Source organism: Meriones unguiculatus, chromosome 7 (assembly GCF_030254825.1).
Source record: "Meriones unguiculatus strain TT.TT164.6M chromosome 7, Bangor_MerUng_6.1, whole genome shotgun sequence".
NCBI lineage: Eukaryota > Metazoa > Chordata > Mammalia > Rodentia > Muridae > Meriones > Meriones unguiculatus.
The window spans coordinates 22203092-22218999 of record NC_083355.1 but is presented as its reverse complement, the minus strand read 5'-3'; the positions used below and the strand labels follow the sequence as shown (position 1 = coordinate 22218999).

General features: G+C 44.1%; 1 protein-coding gene across 1 annotated transcript in view; it reads right to left on the bottom strand.

Annotated features, from left to right (window-relative positions):
* The window catches only part of Top2a (DNA topoisomerase II alpha), a 29300-nt gene extending 22805 nt beyond the window's left edge, over positions 1 to 6495 (bottom strand). Inside the window, exons 1-8 of the mRNA XM_060386774.1 lie at positions 6350 to 6495; positions 5168 to 5320; positions 4718 to 4808; positions 4320 to 4383; positions 2843 to 2988; positions 1586 to 1683; positions 1177 to 1389; positions 64 to 237 (exon numbers count right to left, since the gene is read on the bottom strand). Coding sequence (XP_060242757.1) covers positions 64 to 237; positions 1177 to 1389; positions 1586 to 1683; positions 2843 to 2988; positions 4320 to 4383; positions 4718 to 4808; positions 5168 to 5320; positions 6350 to 6370 — 960 coding nt within the window. The 5' untranslated portion in view covers positions 6371 to 6495. The remainder of the gene's footprint in view (positions 1 to 63; positions 238 to 1176; positions 1390 to 1585; positions 1684 to 2842; positions 2989 to 4319; positions 4384 to 4717; positions 4809 to 5167; positions 5321 to 6349) is intronic.
* Between the last annotated feature and the right edge of the window lie 9413 nt (positions 6496 to 15908).

Sequence of the window (15908 nt, the reverse complement as noted above, 5' to 3'; positions counted from 1 at the left end):
GAGACATAATTTAGACAATCCGTCTTACGAGTAAAAAAATTAACGAGAGTTCTCAAAACTTGCCTTAGAAGTAGCAATGCTGTTGACGAAGCTAATTTGCTGAAAGCCCTTTTCGCTCATTGTTAAGCACACTTCCCACCTTGGGTTCACTTGCTCATGTACTACCTTCAGCGTGTTACCAGTTTCATCCACCTTGTCCTTCAAATACATATCCACATAACTGCGGAACCCTTTTACCTGTGTAGGATTAAAGAAAGGAGCGTTAAAACGGGAAATTTAGACAAACAACAATGGAAAATAGGCTCAATAATAGACTGAGAGGGCTGCAGAGATGGTTCTGTGATTAAAAGCACTTGTTAATTCTTTTTTTTGTTATTTATCTGTGTATTATGTATACAATATCTTCATGTGTGCCTTCACATCAGAAGAGTACACACCAGATCTCATTACAGATGGTTGTGAGCCACCACGTGGTCGCTGGGAATTGAAGTCAGGACCTCTGGAATGGCAGTCAGTGCTCTTAACCTCTGAGCCATCTCTCCAGCCCACTTGTTAACTCTTGCAAAGGACCAGCATTTAGGTCTCAGCACCCCTACAGAAGTTTACAACCATCTCTAACTCCAGTTATCTGATGACCCCTTCTGACCTTGGGCAACAAGCATACATGAGATGTACATACATGTGCCCAAGTAAAACATTCACACACATAAAATAAATACATCTAAAATAAACAGAATATGAGGGTTGAAATTTTGTTTTAATCTTTTGTTTGTGAGACAGGGTTTCTGTCCTGGACACACTTTGTAGGCCACATTGGCCTCGAACTCATTGGCCTCAAACTCACAGAGATCCTCCTGCCTCTGTCTCCCCAAGTGCTGAGATTACAGGCAGAAATTTTATTTTAAAACTTCAGCTTATCTGTATGTGAGAGAGGGGAGAGAAGCAGGAACATCTCTGTGAGTACAAGGCCAGCTAAAGCTTTATACAGTGCCAGCCTGTCTTAAAAACAGAAATTCCTTCACTAAGTTTAAAATGAGATGATGTTTTAAAACTGTGCTAGTCAAGTCTCTATTCAGGAACTTATATGAGAAGTTATAAGAAAAATATAGGTAGAAAAAAAATTGCACTTGAAAATGACCAAGAATTTCTTTGCAGCCTTAATACCCAAATACTCACTGGTAGCTTATTTCCATTAAGAAAGACTTTGACATCTTTCGTGGAACCAGCAATATCATAAGCTCTTCTAACCATCAGTGCAACAATGTCCTTGTCCAGGCTTTGCATTTTAAACTTAGATAAGTCCGGCTGGAAGGTAATACACGTATAATCTTCTCCATTAAAGGGCTTGAGCTCCATGTCACCAGCTCTCCCCATGTTATCCATCCATGTCTATGGCAATAAAAAACAGGAAAGATGAAGAAGCCAATTCATTTCACAAACAAACTAGAAGCAAATAACAAGTGTATAGGTTCTAGAAAATAATTCTATGTTGTTTATAAATTATTAAATCTTGGCAAACATGAATGCCATTATAAATGAGTATACTATAATTTAAAAGCATGTCATAAGATGCCTCCTTCATTACCTGTTTGAACATTTTCTTGTATTCTCTGCTGGCCGTCTCCACAGTAAATTTGGTGCTGAATATGTTACACAGTTTTGCTCCGTAGCCATTTCGACCACCTGGGCAAGTAAATATATTAATAGTGCTTTATTATCATTCAGCCAAGTTTCTTTTCTTAGTTTATTTATTTACTTTTTGAGCACTAGAATGGAACCCAGCCTTGCCCATGCCAGGCCAGGAATCTAACACTGAGCTATATCTCCTGAGCTCATGCTCATCTTTCTTTAGTATTTTTGAGGATTTTTTTTTTTTTTTTTTTAACGATATGGGGTTTTTCCCATGCATGTTGTACCCACAGACCCCAGACATTCTAGAACTGGAGTCAAAGACAGTTGTGAATCACCACCAGGGTACTGGGATTTGAACCTGGGAAATGCTCTAAGTACAGAGCCATTTCTCCAGGTTCTTCCAGTATCTTAATTTCTGGCAAAGCTATTAAATGTAGAATTTACTTGATGCATCACTTTCCCTCCTATCTCTCTCTTTCCTTTGGGTTGTTTTTTTTTTTTTTTGAGACAGGGTTTCCTCTGTATAGCCCTGGCAGTACTAAAACTCGATCTATAGATCAGGTTGGCTTCTAACTCACAGAGGTCTGCCTGCCTATTCCTCCTGAGTCCTGGAATTAAAGACGCGCATCACCAGGCCCTTCTTGTTTTGAGAGTCTCACTACATAGCCTTTGTGTGGTATAGAACCCACAAACATAAAACACTTAAACTACAAAAATTTTAAGTTTTTCTTTAAGAAAGTTCTTCCCTTTTCTGAGAGCGGTGGCGCACACCTGTGTTATTTGCAATTGTAAGCAAAGGCAGGGACAACTCTGTGAGTAGACTTCCTCCTATCTCTCTGTTTTTCTTTTTCCTTTGGTCTTTCAAGACAGGGTTTCTGTGTAGCCCTGGCTGTCCTAACACCAAGGCCAGCCCAGTATACATAGAATTCTAGGCCAGCCAGAGCTATACAGTGAGTCTCTGCCTCCAGAGTACTGGAATTACCGGTATTATATCCAGCTTATTCTCATAATAAGTTTTTATTAAAGTCTGTGCATGAGTGTGTTGCCTGCATGTATGTCAGGGCACAGTGTGCATGCCTGGCCCCACAGAGGTTAGAAGACATCTGAGCTATCGCTCTAGCCCCCAAACCTTATTTTTAATCCTCATACCAGGAAGTTATTTAAAAGATTTTTTTCCAGCAACAAACATTATTTTCTATGAATACTCTACCTGTTACTTTCTTTTCATCATCGTCATAGTTACTAGAGGTTAGGAGCTGTCCAAATATGAGAGCTGGGACATACGTTTTCTCAACTTTGTGTTCAACCACAGGAATTCCTTTTCCATTATTCCATATACTAATTAAATTATTTTCTCTGAGAAAAGACACAAACTTTTATTAAACAACAAATGTGAAACTGGTGCTTAATATAAAAACAAACTACATAAATCTACCAGTCTCATTTCATTGTGACTCCCTCTGAAGCTAGCATGCTCAGTCTTTTCCTAATAATCCTGAAATAGCATCTAGGGTTGGGAACAGAAACATTTCCAACACCTGGGTAGACACTGATAATGTTGAAAAAACATAAAATTTAAAAATATTAGGATAAACAGAAAAAAATTAATTATGCTCAACTGAAAGGACAAAATCAGGAAATAATGATAGCATTTTCATGAGGATCATCAGTGTGTTCCTACTTCCTTTAGTTTTTCCACCTTAGAAAGCATACCAAAAAGCATTAAAAGGGAAAAACATTACCCACAATAAGCAAACTTCCTGCTTGCTAACAAAATGTTAAGAGTCACTCAGACTTTTTATAAAAAGATTTTTTTGTTTTGCTTTCAAGACAGGGTGTCTGTGTAGCCCTGGCTATCCTGGAACTCACTCTGTAAACCAGGCTGGCCTCGAACTCAAGAGATCTGCCTACCCCTCCCAAGGGCTGGGAGTAAAGGAGTGTGTTACCACTGCCCAGCTTAAAAAGATTTTATTTTTAATTATCTATGTGTAGTGTACAAAAACATTAAGTTTTTTAAACTGTTGATCCATTTTTCCAGTCCAGTTATTAGGACTCTAATCTTATTTTGGGTTAATTCCCAGAACACAAAACAGTCTTTAAAAGACTGTTATCAAGTCCTTAAGTGCATTTGTATGTAGTCATCATGAACCTACACCCCACAAGAACCCTGAACATAGTTTATGTCAGCACTGACCAGGCACCCTGGCCACCCCACAAAGGAACACTAGCATTTAAAACCAGAAATGTAAACCTAGATTATTCTCTACTACCACCTGCTGGCTTGCGATTTCAATAGCATCATCAAAAAAGAAACAACAACAACAAAACACCCCAAATCATCTCAACTTGTAGATGACTGAATCAATGATTGTAAATGCTAGCTGAACTACTGCACCATATCAACATGATTGCAAGATAAAGTGCCATGTTTCTAAGTAATTTTGAAGTAATAATTAAGAGCAAATATGGAAATTTGTTTTGAGGCAGGGTCTCAAAATGTAATTCCAATAGGCCTGGAACTCAGAGATCTGCCTGTCTCTGCCTCCCAAAAATGCTGGGATTAAAAGAATATGCCGCTACAACACCCACCAGAAAACCGTAATTTTAAAAAAAAGCTATCTTCACTAGTAATCAAAGCAATTACAACAAATGATACAAGCTTTACCAAACAAAAAGCTGCCACTTACGGATCAATTGTGACTCTAATACAAGACATTTTTGGGTCCCTTTGTTTGTTATCTGCAGCATTCACTGTAAGAAAATAAAATACATACTTAGAAGATATTAAAGTGCTTTTACACTTAATTTTCTGGACTTTACATCAAGACTGCTTCACTTTTTTTCTTTTTTGAGGCAAGGTCTAACTGGCCTGGAACTCACTATGTAGACCTCAAATTCAGAGATCTGCCCACCTCTACTTCTAAGTGCTGGGATTAGAGGTGTGACCTGCCATATCCAGCCTGACCGCCTCACTTTTGACCGATGATTACTTGAAATGACAGGGGCAGGAGTTATGTCCACAGAGGGTTTGATATGAATGACACTTAGGAACTTGGCCAGTAGATCTTTCAATAAAAATACTTACCTAGAATCTCATCAAAGATTTTATACAAACCAGGAACAAAAGTGACTTCCCTATAGTTGATGCCAACATCTTCATCGTAAACCCACATTTGCTAGAAAGAGCAAAGAAAGTTATTTTTATTTATTTGTTTTGTCATTAATACTCTTGTATTTTCTATTTTTGAGATAGTGTCTCACTATGTAGCACTGACTGGCCAGAAAACTGGCTACGTAGACCAGACTAGCCTCAAACTCAAAGAGATCCACCTGCCTCTGCAGCCTGAGTGCTGAGATTTAAGGCGTGCATCACCACATCCAGGAGTAAAGTCTTCTTGAATAAAGGTTGAAACGCACGCACACATCTGTATGTGTATGGATGTCAGTTCCAGAGACACTCAGTAAGTGGAGTAAAAATCATTAGCCTGAAAGAGTATGCCACCCAACAATAAAACTGCATGAAACTAGTTTTTACCTGGGTCACTAACTCCACGGAGCCTATGTAAGTATCTGGGCGGAGCAATATATGTTCCAACTGTGTCTTTTTCTGGTAGATTCTTTCAATAGACATTCTTTTCTTGACATCTTCATTTTTCTTTTTGTTCATTTGCATATTTTCATTTACAGGCTAGTCATGAGAGGAAGAAAAAGAAAACTGATTTTTAACCGTAAGTTTATCAGAAACGATCAACAAAATATCCACAGTAATGATAAACTCAGTACACTATGTCACAGTCCATTGCCTGTTTGTAGGTACTGGTAGAGTTTACATAGTTTTGAACAAACAATTCAATTAAAATCCCTGTTAACTAGGTTCTCAGGTTTGTGTTTGTGTGGTGCTAGGGATGGAGCCCAAGGCCTTGCACATGGTAGGCAAATGCTCTCACCACTGAGCAAAAATCCCCAGACCTGTTCTTGGCACCCTGCTGCTGTCTTTGAGGCAGGTTCCTGTAAAAGTAATTTAAGCCATCCTCCTGCCTCAATCTCCGGAGCAGCTGCCATTACAGGCTTTCCCCACTAGGTCCGGTCACAGTTGTTCGTTTAAACAGACATTTCATCGAGTATGAAAATTTCTGCCTTGAACAACGTTTTTATGTCATCGATAAGCTTCGCCTCAACTTCTTTTATCAAATGGGCAAATATTTCCCGAGTGCCCACACAGTCTCGTGCAGATAAGAGATGGTTATTGAGCAGCCGGGATGCGAGCAATGCAAACCCTCGGCCACGTTCATATCCTGAAACAGGACGATTTTGTTTGTTCGTTCTGTTTTTTTTTTTTTTTTTTTCCTAGCTACTCGGCCGACCAGCATCTCAGTGGGAACTGTCATGCTCTCCACCTTGCGAGACGAGAGTCATTCAAACCAACCAGGGGGGAGAAGGGGACAGGACCACTGTGTTGTCTTAAGTGCCACTTGGAAGCCACAGAGGGGCCATTAGAATTCAGAGCGACACCCAGAAAGGCAGTTCACACGCTAGACAGCCTTTCGCGAGGCGCTTCGCCCCGTCCGCGACCCCTCAGGTCCCAGGAGATGGGGTTGACCTGATCCCGGCCGGTCGCCGGCCAGCCCTCAGCCCCGGAGCTTCAGCCCTCGCCGCCAGCCATGAATGCAGAGGCCGCGTAAAGGCTCGGCCGCCCGGCTCCACCCGCGAGCTGTACCTGCAGCGGTGACAACTCCATGGCGACGGTCCTGAAGGGGCTCGAGAATCCCGAAAAGGACAAAAAAAACCAGTGGGAAACGCGAGGCGACCCGCGACCAGGACGCTCTTCCTCAGACGCGCGTCGGTTACGGCGAGCTTCCCTTGTTTCATTTGAACCTTCCGTCTAGCCCGCTCAAAACGGACGGACCAATCACCGACGCCCTCTCATTGGCTCGGTTTAGACTCACCAATCGTAGACGCTCTTTCATTCCTACTGCTGGACAGGGCGGCCTGTTCGAATGAACCAATTAGGTGAGGGAGGCGGGAAGACTCTTCAAAGCGGACCAATAGCAGTAGTAGCGGGGACTGACAGGAAGGTCGGCCAATGAGGAAGGTCCGTGTGCTCCGAGAGGAACGCCGTGGAGAGAGAAGGCCTCTTGGAAGAGCTAATCGGATGCCTCAGCTCTCGGCTTGAATGAAATGATGAAGACACGGATGCTCTTTCTTCATTTCTGAGTCGTTGAAATTACAGAAAGTGTCTCTCGTTCTTATTTATTTATTTTTTCGAGACACGGTATCCCTGGCTGTCCTGGGCTCGCTTACGTGCACCAGGCTGGCCTCGAACTCACAGAGATCCGCCTGCCTCTGCCTCCCCAAAGGCTGGGATTACAAGCTTGCGCCGCCACGCCCGGCTTCCACTTCATTTTCAAAAGAAAGAAAGTTCTTCCTCTGTGCTCTTGGGCTTCCATGCACGGAAGAATATAGAGACGCCATGCAAAGTCTCTGGCGGCGATGACATCGCCCTGAAGTTCGTTTCTTCATTGTTTCTTCATGTGGAACGAAGGGCCAGTCATGAGCCAGTCAGGGAGGGAACTCACAAGTGCCCGTTTTATTTGCCCGCCTCCCCGCACTCTGCAGTCCAGAGCACTGTTCAATTTGACGTGGGAGGCGGAGTTGGTGGCCCATTCCTATAACCTCACCACTTTGAAGGCCGAGGCAGAAGGATTACCCAGAGTTGAGACCCAACCCTCCCCTCCCCCCCCGCGAATAATTAATTTCTAAAAAACAGACATGGAAATGACAGGTTGAATTTTTTTTTGTTACTACCATGTATAAATTTTTTTAATATAATTTACTTAATTTTTATTTTATGTGCATTAGTGTGAAGATGTCAGATCCCTTGGAACTGGTGTTGCAGACAGTTGTGAGCTGCCATGTGGGTGCTGGGAATTGAACCTGGGTCCTTTAGGAAGAGCAAACAGCGCCCTTAACCACTGAGCCATTTATCCAGCCCCTAAATTTTGTTTTTGAGATAAAGCCTTGCTGTGTTCTCCTGGTTAACCTGAAACTTGCTGTATAGACCACACTGACTTCTCTGCCAAGTGCAAGGACCTCAGGAGCGCACCACCACCTTGGCATATAAATTTTGAGTGCATTTATATTATCCTTCTCATTCTACGTGTTACAAGATGCTAGACCAAGAGCAGCACAATCTGAATGACCACAAAGCCTACCTGAACCAGTTCCATTTGCTGCTGGCCTGTTTGAGTTTCAAATACAGCTCTCAGCTGTGTCATCTTGGTGGCGAAAGCTTCTTCAATTTCCTGTGCTAAAAAAAAAAATAGGACTAACAGCCAGGTGTGATGGAGCACGCCTTTGATCCCAGCACTTGGGAGGCAGAGGCAGGAGGATCTCTGTGAGTCGGAGGCCAGCCAGGTCTATAATAACAACAACATAGTTGAGTGATGCTACACGTTTTTAAGACAGGGTTTCTCTGTGTAGCCCTGGACACACTTTATAGGTCAAGCTGGCTTTGTACTCACAGATATCCTCCTGCCTCTGCCTCACAAGTGCTGGAACGAAAGGTATGCACCACCACTGCCCACCTGTCGTGACACCTTTCTTTTTTTTTTTTTTTAAATCTTTTTAAAAACCATTTATTTATTATTTATACAGCATTCTGCCTGTGTGTGTGCCTATGCACCAGAAGAAGGCACCAAATCTTACTATAGATGGTTGTGAGCCACCATGTGGTTGCTGGGAATTGAACTCAGGACCTTTAGGAAGAACAGCCAGTGTTCTTAAGCTCTGAGCCATCTCTCTAGCCCTGTCGTGAAACCTTTAATCTCAGCACTCAGGAGGCAGAGGCAGGCAGATCTCTGAGTGTGAGGTCAGCCTGGTCTAGAGAGCAAGTTCCCGGACAGCCAGGGCTACATAAAGAAACCCTATCTCCAGCTCCCACCCCCAAAAGCTGGCTATTATCAGCAATGAATTTGGTAAATTTGAATATTTTTTTCCCTTCCAAAAGAAGCCTGAGACCAACCATTGTTAAATAACTACATGCCCAATGATTATCCTGCTGGCAAAGTGAAAGAGAGGGCCAATGAAGAAATGAAGCCAAGTATGAAAAGAGCCCACAAGCCAGGGTGACGGGAACACCAAGGAACTAGAGTTTTGACATTGTTCTGGTCTCTGTCCTCGGTGTTTTCAGCCTTATTCTGGTAACTGTTGTGTTAATAAAGGAGGGGGGCTTCCACGCTTAGGGCCACCAGGGACTCAGCAGTTATGACTTCTGCCCAGTCAGAAGGCTGATTGAGGATGACAGAGCCAGTGTGCCACTCTCTGCAGCTTTCCGTGATGGTCAGAAGCCAGGCCACACCATCTACTCCCTTTTGGAAGATAAGTGGGCGCGCTTCCCAAAAATGCTGTTCCAGCCTTTCACTCCTGTCCTCCATCCAGCCAGATCCACCCGGAGATATGGTCAACAGGGCAGCAGTAATTTAGTAAGCAACTCCAGCCCTGATTTCTGAAACTCAGCTTCAAAGTCTTCCGACAAAAAAAAAAAAAAAGAGTTCAGTTTGATCATGACAGTCTATTCTAAAACCCCAAAGCAGAACTCAGACGTCACAGTAACTTTTTTTTCTTTTTTGAGCAGGTCTCATGTGTCCCAAAACTGGACCTGAAACTTGCTTTGTTCAAGGATGACCTTGAACCTCTGATCCTTTTGCTTCTATCTCCTGAGGGGTAAGATCACAGGCTTGCCTCCCCACACCTGACTTTACGCAGTGCTAGGGATTAATTCCAGGTTCTTACATACTAGGCAGACACTCCATCAACTGAGTACACCCTCAGCCCCCAAGTAACCTTTGCAACAAGCCTCAGCCCCTCCCCCCCCACTGTTATCGTTGCTAAAGATACACAGAGCTACATGAGAGATGGAGGCACTTAGGGTTAGATATTTGTTTGTTAGTGTATTTATTGATTATGGTTTTTCAAGACATAGTTTCTCTGTGTAGCTCTGGCTTTCCTAGAACTTACTCTGTATCCCAGGCTGGCCACAAACTCATAGAGATTCCCTTGCCTCTGCCTGCCTGAGTGCTGGGATTAAGAGCGTGCACCACCATCTCCCCGCAAGTGCTATATTTTTAAAGGCAGCGGTAGAGAGACAGAAATCAGAAACAAAGAGGCTTAGTCTGATCTTAGGGAAAACCGTGTTTATTGACTGATTAAATATAACAGAATGAGCTAATGGCAAGACGAAGCTGAATTATACAAATGCAGGTTTATTGGGAGCATCGAGGGAGGGGGAAGAGGGAAGGGAGCTTGTGCTGGGGTTGGGGGCTGGGAAAGGGAGAGAGAGCTCAGGAAGAGGGGGAAAGGCACGCCCTTCGTTACATAGGGACTTTAACATTTATTCACGTCAGGGGCACATTTTGCCCTTCCTTCTGGGTACAAGTCTTTCTTTCTTTCTTTCTTTCTTTCTTTCTTTCTTTTTCTTTCTTTCTTTCTTTCTTTCTCTTCCTTCCTTCCTTCCTTCCTTCCTTCCTTCCTTCCTTCCTTCCTTTCTCTCTCTCTCTCTTTTTTTCCTGCCAGCCCTCTCTGCTCCTAGAGCCTATTTTAGGGTACCTGGCAGGGTCCATTGATGGAAGTAGGTGTATGCTGGTGTGGGAAGGGGGTCACATCTGGGAATGAGAGGACTGGAAGGCATTGCACACGAAGAGAGCTCCAGTCATCTGCTAGATGCTGCTTCTCAGAGGCCAGGAGTTGGGACTCAGTACCAAAGCGCTGTGGTGATGGGGGAGGAGGAAGCTACCGGCCTTATTATCCTCTCCCTCCTATTCTGCAGGGGCCCAAAATGGCTTCCGGTCTTTGGTCTCAGACCTACCTTCCTTCCCCTATAGGGATGTGACTGGGTACTTGCTAGGCATCCAGACTTGAGCAAGTCACTCTTGCTGTGCTAATGAGAGCTCCTCCTTCTCTCGGGGTGAAGAATCACAGGTAAAAGTGCTCAGTGAGAGATTTAGGAAAGACCCATTGCTCAACATAAGCCAGAATGCTCACCTCTACTCCTTTTCCTAGAATTCCTTAACATTCCTGTCTCTAGGGAGTCTCTCAGTCTTTTTAAATGGAACCTAGATTCTCTTAGAATGTATTTGCATAAAAGGGACCCCCTCTTAATAAGAGGTTTGGCTATTTTCTCCTGGGTGTTGTGTTTCCGGTGCAGCAGGAAGTTAGGGAGTCCTGAAGGTTCTATGTCATCAATCCTGCGCTCTCCTGGAGAAGGAGCTGCATTTCTTCCCTGTAGTGGGCTGTGAAGAATCAGCTTGCCTCCCTCTTAGGCTTGAAAGCCATCTTACAGTAAAGACAAAGTAGGTTCATTCCTATTTGTGGTTAAATCTGTTTCTCAAGGCTTTGCTCCACCGGTAACTTTAACTACAAATGGTTTTGTACTGCCTGCAGAAATGGCAATCATATTTTTGTTTCAAAAAGTTAATAACCATCTGGCAACCCCACTTGTGTTTCAAAAGGGTCATTACACCTGTTATGTTCCTCCAGCACCTTGCAATCAGGTTTTTGTTTCAGATCTTGTGAGTAACTTGTTACACTTCTGATCTGCTCCTGGAGCCCCACCTGTCTTGCCTACCAATCCCCCATTTGGAAACCCCCTACCTCTGAGCTATAAAAACCTTGTCTTCCTCACATCCAAGGCTGACCTCTCAAACCCTGCCTTTAGGGGAAGGTAGCCCATGTACATGAATTAAAAAGGAAAAAAAAAAAAAGGCTTGCTTTAATTAATATGGTCATGATGATTTGGGTCGGTGGTCTTTCTTCTCCCATCTTTGGGATTAAGTGGCTGGTTGAGTGGAGGCTTTGGAGAGCTCTCTCTGTCTGTCTCTCTCTCAAAAAACAAACAAACAAACAAAACATCAAGGACCACATAACTGTTCAGAGGGTAAGAAAAGTTTCACAGGGAAGTGACTCCAGGCCATTATTCCTCAAGTCCACTGAGAAGTTCCCTCTGGCAGTATGTATACTCAACAATTAAATTAAATGCGTGAGACTACACAACACAGTGTTTTTTGTGTTCGATTATTAAAAGCAGCTATAGGAAAATGGAAGGCAGAAAGAAAGAAAGAGAGGCTGGCCTTAGATGGGACCCTGTTTATTCACAGCCACAGTGAGGAGGTATCTTTGTCACAGACATCTTGCCGAAATGCAAGATGGGGTGTGGCCATTTGGGGGCAGGAATGACTTCTGTAGTCTACAAGGGAAGCTGAGAAGTGCAGTATTTCAGCAAGAAGCTAGCATTCCTAACTCTAAGAGGATATAAAGAAACGCAGGGCAGGAGCATAATAGCTGTTTTCTGCTGAGGAGGGTCTTTGTCAGAGTGGGTAGTTCTGAGTCCATCAAAAAAGAGGGTCTCTGGTCATGTAACGGGAAGAGTCCATAACTTGATTGGCTGCAGCAGTGAGTAAATTTGTTTATACAGCCTGGCTTGAAAAGTCTATTTCAGATATGTCATTAGGGTAAAATTTTTCTCTATAAAGTAAAAATTTTCTCCATAACATAATAATAATAATAAAATTATAATAAAGTCTTTTTCCAGCTGTATCAGAAACAAGCTGTTGTAGGGTGAGAGCTATTGAGAGAGCCTGTGTATAAAAGTTCAGTAAGTAAAATGTTTAAAAGACAGCGTGAAAACATCATGATGAGAATAACAAGGAGGAGACAGTGATCAACAGGAGGAGGAGCCAGAGTGAGAGGGAACCAGAAGGATCTTTTTGTCTGGTCCCTGTGCCTTTAGGCTCCATTTCAAACCAGTTAGGGTTTGCTGACGTGCAAGCAGTACAGTCTGTTGAGGAGGGCACATGTCCCATCCTTGGCAGCAAGGAGAGCTAGACCTTTCTCACTGTGGAGTACTGCAACAGTGAAGTGACCTAGCTGCCCCTGAAGGATGTTAAGCTGGTGTGAGCTGGAGACAGGGATGCTAACTGATGCAAAGGAGGCCGCAGTCCAGCTGTTTTTAGCTCTGAGAGCTCCCCCCAAAAATCTAGAGTGCCAAGAAGAGGGATGAGTTGCGGTGGCCCATGCCCCATTAGTCTCCCTTTTAGGGGTCACCTGTACTGCTTTCAGGGATTTGGGGGTACCAATCTCTTAGTAACTTTCTTAAGGCTGCTAAAAGGGCAACAAGGGGAGCAGCAGATAAGAGCACCTCGGAAGAGGGTCCACCAAGGGACAGTGATAAAACTTAACTGTTGGCCAAAAAAATCCAGAATCTAAGTCAGGACTGTACAACTTTGTGGGGACCATTACGAGACAAAGTTACACGAGGAAAACTCTTGCGCTGAGATTAACGGCATTAGCCTTAATTATAGCACAGGGCTGAATATAAAGTTAGCACACTTTAAAAGCAACAGTACAATTGGCTGGACCACTGCACTAGCATTCCCTAGAAGGATACTGTATCCTTAGCCGTTTGTTTACAGCAGACTCCTGGGTGAGGAGCAAGCACCTGTGAGCTTTGTGCAAGTCACAAGTAAAACACTATTTTTGCTTGGGAACAATTTGATGAGGTGAATTTTTAAAATTGGGGCTGTCAACCCTAAATGATCATGTCTGGGGTTTGAAAACATGACAACATGTTTTTGCTAACATCAAATTGTTACACCTACATTCCGGGATCATATAGCAAATACATTTTACATTCTCAGGCTGTGTGAAAAAGACAATTCAATTTTGAGCTGTCTTTCCTAAAAATAGGACAGCGGTGCGCTTACCACTGAGCCATCTCTCCAGCCTCCATCTGGTCCTTCTCAGGGGTCTTACAGAGTGACTTAGGGACCAGAATCATTGTTTTACAGATGTCAAAACTGAGGTCGATCACACTGAAGAGGGACGTTCCTAGTGCACAGCTGATAAGGACAAGAGCTGGGCTTGCAACCCTTGGCTCTGAGGGTTCTCACTCTCACACCTGGTGCATACAAGTCTGGGGGCAGAGATCTCTGTTGCTGGGCTCTGGGTTCCCCCTAGGGTAGGACCCATCGTGTGGTGCTCTTACGGGGCACCGTGAATGTCTCTGGAGACACAGTGGACTGAGGGCACAAGGCCAGGCTTTGGGAGCAAGGAGGGACCTATGTGATTAGGGAATCTGGGTACAATATAGGCCTTGTTTCTGGGGGCTCGTAGTCATGTCCCTCTGCCCTCAATCCTCCAGTCCCCACCGGTCATCTTTCAGAACACACCTTCTGTTAGGTGAAGGACAAGGCTGCAGCCAAAGAGATTCCTGCTGTGAGAGGTGGGGAGGTACTGGGGCTTCGCTCTGAGATCCTGCCTTCCTGCAGTTGGGGTTAGATCTTGGTTCCAGGGCTGTGTCTTCAGCATCCTCACTGAGACTGTCAGAACTATCAGGTTGACTCTACAGCCAGCTCCTGGGGAAGACACATCAGCCTTGGACACAGGGACCTTTCCATTGCAGCTAGAGGGGCAGGGGCTTAGCACTAGCAGCCTGGCCCAGTGAGGGGAAGAGACGCTGGTAGGTTTGAGGAAACCTAAGGCTATGGCACCTTTGTGCATACGTATGTATGTTTGCGTGTGTGTCCATGTGCATGCATGTGTGTGTGTCTGTTTGTATGTACATATGTGTATGTGTTGAAGGCTGGGTGTGAATGGAGTTTAAGCTCCATTGTCTCACAAATAGGTTTAAATCACATTTAGTTGCAAATGACCTTAGGTCAATCTTTCTACTGCCTGGAGCTCTATCTATACTGCGGGTTTAAAATAGCGTTGCCATGGTAACTAATGAACACAATGGCCAATGTGCTGACACCAGCCCTGTCAGACATACTGTGAAGATGGCATTGTCCCTGCAGTTTTGCTCAGTCCTCTCAGGCTGGGCTTCCCCTATCCTGTTACAACTGAGTGCATTTGAGGACAGAGGGAAGAAATAACTTTGTCAAAGCTCAGAGCTAGTTAATAGCAAATCCTGGAACCACTTAAAGCATTTTGGCTTCCAGCTTGCTTGGCCAGTCGTGGTTAATAACACTCACTGGACAGTTACTATGTATTGGGTACCATTTTGAGTATTTTTTATAGTTTTGTGTTTTGTTTTTTTGAGACAGGGTTTCTCTGTGTAACATGCTGTCCTGGACTCGCTTTGTAGACCAGGCTGGACTCCCAGAGGTCCACCTGCCTCTGACTCCCCTGTGCTGGGTTAAAAGGAGTATGCTGCCACGACCAGTTTTGTTGTTGTTGTTTTTGGTTTTAGGTTTTCTTAAATTTAGTCATCATAGTCACCCTATGTGACATTCAGTTCCTAGGAAAGACAAGAACACTGAGGCACTGACTAACATCTGGACTCTCCTGGCAGGAATACAGCTCAGGCAAGCTGACTTAAAAGTAAGCACTACAAAACAAACAAATGATTTAATTCTTCAGAACACTCTATTTATTTAGGGGTGTGTGTGTGTGTGTGTGTGCGTGCATGTGTGTGTGTATGTGTGTGTGTGTGTGTGTGTGTCTCTGTGTGTGTGGTAGATGTCAGAGGACAACCTTTGGGAATCTGGGTTTTGGGTGATTGAACTCAGGTCCTCACGCTTGGCAGCAAGCTCCTTTACCAATTGAACTGTCTCATTGCCTCCCCCCCTCCTTTTTAGTATAGGGTTTGAGGGACTGGCTCAGCGGGTGAAGTCTTTGAGGCACAGGCATGAGGACACACTCTAGGATTCTGCAGCACTCATGTAAAGGCTGGGTGTGGTCACCAGCATCTCACTGGCCAGGCAGGTCAGCCATCAGTGAGCACGAGGCTCACTCAGCCTCAGAAGATGGGTGGATGGAGGATGACATCTGAGGTCAGCCTCTGTTTTTTGTCTGCACGGAAACAGCACGCACCTTTCCAGCAGATCACTGCACACAGGCACACACACACACACACACACACAATCACAAACACACCCATATATACACCAAAACTTCAAAGTATAGCATTGTCAACCTCTGTCTGCCAGCCCTGGGATCTGAGGACCATACATAAGGAAGGTGTCGGACTACAGTCGGATGCTGTCGACAACTTGACTCCGGTTTCTGTGTGCATTTATACAGGACTGTAACATAGACAAGCAGTGATCCAAGGAAGGCTGAGTTCAGAAAAACACATGGAAATAAACGCCAGGGAGCACGTACTAAATATTAACAGAGCAACCCTCTCCCAGAGCTTTCTCGGGACAGAACAATTTAAAAACAGTTGCCTGGCATGTACTATAGATTATTCCTGGGAGAGCACGAAAGCAAGGCAGAGGGCC